The sequence below is a fragment of the Octopus bimaculoides genome, chromosome 4 (assembly GCF_001194135.2).
Source record: "Octopus bimaculoides isolate UCB-OBI-ISO-001 chromosome 4, ASM119413v2, whole genome shotgun sequence".
NCBI classification, from domain to species: domain Eukaryota; kingdom Metazoa; phylum Mollusca; class Cephalopoda; order Octopoda; family Octopodidae; genus Octopus; species Octopus bimaculoides.
Window position 1 is genome coordinate 57,666,606 of NC_068984.1, and position 5,111 is coordinate 57,671,716.

The 5,111-nt window shown below is 34.0% G+C and overlaps 1 protein-coding gene across 3 annotated transcripts in view; it reads left to right on the top strand.

Annotated features, from left to right (window-relative positions):
- The window catches only part of LOC106874704 (calcitonin gene-related peptide type 1 receptor), an 85,866-nt gene that overhangs the window by 31,994 nt on the left and 48,761 nt on the right, over window positions 1-5,111 (top strand). For all 3 annotated transcript variants that reach the window (XM_014922518.2, XM_052967090.1, XM_052967091.1), the window contains exon 3: window positions 1,753-1,850. In XM_014922518.2, the coding sequence (XP_014778004.1) occupies window positions 1,753-1,850 (98 nt within the window). The remainder of the gene's footprint in view (window positions 1-1,752; window positions 1,851-5,111) is intronic.

A 5,111-nucleotide genomic window follows, 5' to 3' on the forward strand; every position in this document is an offset into this window, starting at 1 on the left:
ATACATACATACATACATACATACATACATACATACATACATACATACATACATACATACATACATACATACATATATATAAGGATTTACTTTTCGTTATGAGATAAAAAAAATCCAACGCTGTGTATAATATAGAACATTTATAAATAGAATGTCTTACAGCTGTTTCCAGGATATTTATTATATCCCTTCATCGGAGACGGTGTGAGAGGATGATTAAACAATAGTTAGTTTAGTTAAGATAGGAAATAGAGAGTGAATGTAGGGATATTGTATTTGTAAATCCATTGTTTAGGCAAAATGGTATACATATAAGATTCCAATAGCTTGTGAGTAAAATCCAATTGTTCTTAAGGTTGGTCGTTGCCTTTGTAAATCCATTGGATTTTACTCACAAGGTATTGGAATCTTATATGTATACCATTCTGCCCAAACAATGGATTTACAAATACAATGTCCCTACATTCACTCTCTATTTCCTATCTTAACTAAACTAACTATTGCTTAATTATCCTCTCACACCGCCGAGTTCGACTTTGTCTTTCATCCTTTCGGGGTCGATAAATTAAGTACCAGTTGCATTTTGGGGTCCATCTAATTGACTGTCCCCCCACCTTCCCTAAAAATTTCGGGCCTTGTGACTAGAGTAGAAAAGAATATATAACAGCTTTTCTGTATAAATATATATTGAAGATACTTCAGTAGCACCTTCTCATACGCAAGTAAGACATGGGCTACTACGATGAGGAAAAGCTATAGATTGACTTTGATGCAAACATTCATGCTAGAAAACATGGAAACATTCATGCTAGGAATATCGTTGCGCAAGCATATCCGAAATGAATTCGAGAACGGGGCGGAGTGGTCGACGTGATGGCTGAATACCGAAAGCACAAGGTCCACTGGGCTAGACATGTGGCAAGGTTCATAGACAGTAGGTGGACCCGTGCAGTTGTCGAGTGGCATTCGAAGGATCGAAAAAGGCCATGCTTACATGCGCGCGTGCGTGTCTTTGTGACTGTGTTTGTCTCCCAACCAGCGTTGATGTGTTTACGTCCCCGTAACTTAACGGTTCGGTAAAAGCGACGAATAGAATAACCACCCGGCTTTAAAAATATAAGTTCTGGCGATAAAAGATACACACACACACACATACACACACACACACTGTAAAGATAGTTTTATATAAATTTGACGGTTATCTAAGTTTCAGTGGAAATGCAACTGTTTCACTTCGCATTGGGAGCGTTTCGCTTTTAACTTTTGTTTTTATCATTCATTTTATGCTCGCCTCCTACAACAGCTCACTTAACAAAATCAAATAAAACCATTCTGAGTACTCTCCATTGGTGGCGCTTCTCCCTGTCGAAAAAGTTTCGAATTTTGGAAGTTTTCGGATAAAGAATTATTAACTGTATTACATATAACTTCACGAACTAAAGAATTAGTTTCTAAGTGGTCACTCGACCTTCTAGGAATAGTAGTCAAACCTTCCACACACACTCACTCAACAAACTTAAAAAGAAAAATGACACTGTATGATTTAGTTCTAGATATACTGTCTTTAAAAGGTTAAAAAAAAAGGTATGCTGGCCATATGGTCACGACTGACTGAGATGTGTTTGGTGATAGGCCTGTTCGATTAGCACTGATCTGGAGACTAAACAACATCATATATTATTTATTTTGTATTTTACTGATTATTGTTGTCAGGCAGTTAACTTACACGTTTTTACATTGTGTTTAAATCAGGTAATGCCTACAAAGATTGTACCGCAAACGGCACCTGGTGGAAAAACCCAGCAACTAATATGGAATGGACAAACTATAGCACATGTATTCAGATAAAGGTAAATATAGTTGAAATATCTAAAAAATAACCCGAAGGGTGGTAGATTCGTAGAATCGTTAAAAATTCAGACGAAAGTCTTTACTGTATTTCTTCTGTCTTTTTTATGTTCAAATCGCACCGAAGTCAACTTTGACGTTCATCCCTCCAGGGTAGATGAAAATAAGATGCAAGCCAAAAAATAGAATCGATTTAATCGACTAACTACCTGCATAACAGCTGGATTTTTTGTTTTTTTGTTTTTGTTTTTTTTTAATTAAGAACACGATGCAATGTGCAATGTCTTTTCAACGTGTTCAGTATTCATACTCGATTCATTTAATATCGCTCCCAAATTTTAGCACAAGGCCAGCAAAATCGGAGGAAGGGGAAAAGTCGATTACATCGTCTCCCAGCGTTCAGCTGGTACTTATTTTATCGACACCGAAAGACAACGTCGACTTCGACAGAATTTGCGATTCGTATAGAATTAAGGGGATGAGAGACGAATGTTGATATTGGTATTAATTTCCAAAAATATTAATGCAAATAGAGTTGAATTGGTTTGTATCTAAATATATAAATTTATCGCTATGTACTAATGATTAACTATTACAATCAGCAATGGTTACGAAGTATTATATTTATGAACGGCCATGTATTCCCATCACGTGAAATTACACACATTATGCTTTCATATTGTTCAAGTTTTACGGATACAAAATATTAGTATGCTTTATACCTGTTTTTATGAATGATTATAGTACAAGCTTGTCGAGTACCATATATTAAGGATGGACTTCCAGTGAACCGAATCAGGAACACAGTTTTGGTACATGATAATCATGATAGTGCATGGGAATATAACAAACATACGCAAGCATTTTTTATGGTTCAGTATTGCTCAGTCAGAGGAAGAAGAGCCTCCGAGATTGTTGGAAGAAATGTAAGAGTCCATCCGATGAACTTCTTCAGTTTTCATAAATCTCAGTTTTATTCACAAGGTTTGGAAAACTTTCTTATCACAGGTCATATCTGCGACTACATAATGGAAGAAATCGATATTTCTGTTATATTTCTCATAAGATTAAATAATTAAAGATTATCAGAAAATATCGTACTTCGTGTACAAACATCAGACACTCTGTTCTTCGCTCGGAGTGGGAATCTTCCCTGAACGTTTCCACCTCGTTCTTACTCTGGTTTTTATGCTTTCCAAACACCTGCTTCCATTTCTACTTTGGTTACCAAAGTAACAGAATCTATTAACTATGTTCAGGGGACCTTCCAAACATTTTACAGAATGTATTTCATATGTGCTCGTATTGCCAGCTATTCCTGTACGTCTGCTACATACGAAGATTTCTTTTCTGCCAGTTGACTTGTGATCACACTATATCTTACTGTTTACATTTGATGCACAATACAGAGTTTCGAGCTCCACATTTTCTGCGTATAGATCATGGGCAACTGCCTGAAAATGAGGAGATGTCCATGATTTTTCTGTTATCTTCTTTCTAACTAAACTGCTAGGTTTACTCGTAATGATGTTTATTTGTGGTTTGAGGCTTCTATATTCTAGGCTTTGATGCCATGTTTTGCAATTCTTCTATGAGACTTCAACAGATTCAGCTATGGGAACTAGGTCATTACTATATAGGATTTCTTACGCACAACCGAATGCTAGTCTTTGAGATATATAATGTAGATTCTCGACCAAAGTTTTTTTCGCATTACTTACGACATTAATTCTTTAGGAAAAATACAAGGTTACAACTCTCTCAGTGTCTCTCCCTCATACAAAAGTTTGACCTATAGACAGGTTATCAACAATTAACTCTAAGCATATTTTCAAAAGAGATATCATTAAATGAGATTTTTATGTCACTTCTATCTCAAAATCTATTGCTATTTCGAATTCAAATTATTCCAATTTGCAAACTGAGTTGACGTAATCAAAAGGGACATAATATTAAAATCTCTCCCGACAAGTTTTTAAACCTAACAGTGACAAAAAAAAACCCCTAAGGAGTTTGTGCAGTTTTTGCACAATAATTGTGCAGTTTTAATACTAGAATTCGATTAACACTTGAAATTTTCATGCAGAATTTTCCTCACCTTTAATGCCAAAGTTTCAAAAGGTTTTAGTTTTAAGATAATGAATTATAAGTTTGTTTTTATAGTTTTTAGCAGTAAGATTTTCATCAGTTATCGCTTTGATATCTAGCAGGTCGAGATTTAGACTTTGAAGCTATCTGTCCTATGTTATATTGTTCTGTGAATTTGCGGAGGTAAACTGTAAACATAAAGAATTAAATTTTCTACCCATGAATATCTGAAATCAAATATTGCAACATAGTTTATAGTACGATCAAGTGCATCTGATAAGAATAAAATTTTATAACATTTGGCTACTAACAGTTAGAAATAAAACGATCAATACTCTACAATGTATATTATGTTACTTAACTTCATCGATCAGTTGTTTTGAGTAATCTACGATTTAACAAAGGACAAATGCAATGCACTTAAAAATAATTGACTACAGGTTAACACGAACAACTCAAGTTATATAATCAATGAATTGCTCTCGTTATTACTACAATTCCTATTCGGATACTTTCATGTTTTTATTGTAAACGTTTCACTACCACAACAGTCTAAAAGATAAGATATACGAAAGAGTTTGCCAACAGCATGTGACATTATATTTTGGATTAAATGCTATTTAAAAAGCAATTCCACTGTTCATATATTTTCGATTACAACTCTCAGATTGATGAAATTAAGATTGGCAATCCTGATAAAAATTGGATTTATTCTCTATCAAATTTACAATGAGTGTTTTTACATACGAGGCGGCAAAAACAAAATGATACATAAGAATTGATTACATATTCGATGCCATCTGCAGATATGTGAGAAATAATATATATGAGATACGAATAAAGAGACAGAGAGTCTGGATGAAATAAGTAAGATTGAGAGTAATAGAAAGATAGCTACGAAAAGAGAAAAACTGAAAAATGGAAAGTGATAGATACATATGAATGTACACACAGGCGCTTGCACACACACACGTATATGTATGTAAGTATGTATGTATGTATGTATGTATGTATGCATGCATGCATGCGTGTGTGTGTGTGTGTACATATATATGTACTGTGTATGTATGTACGCACACATATTTATATACATATAAGCATACATATATATATTCATACATAAATATATTTAGGTATATATATATATATATATATATATATATATATATATATAT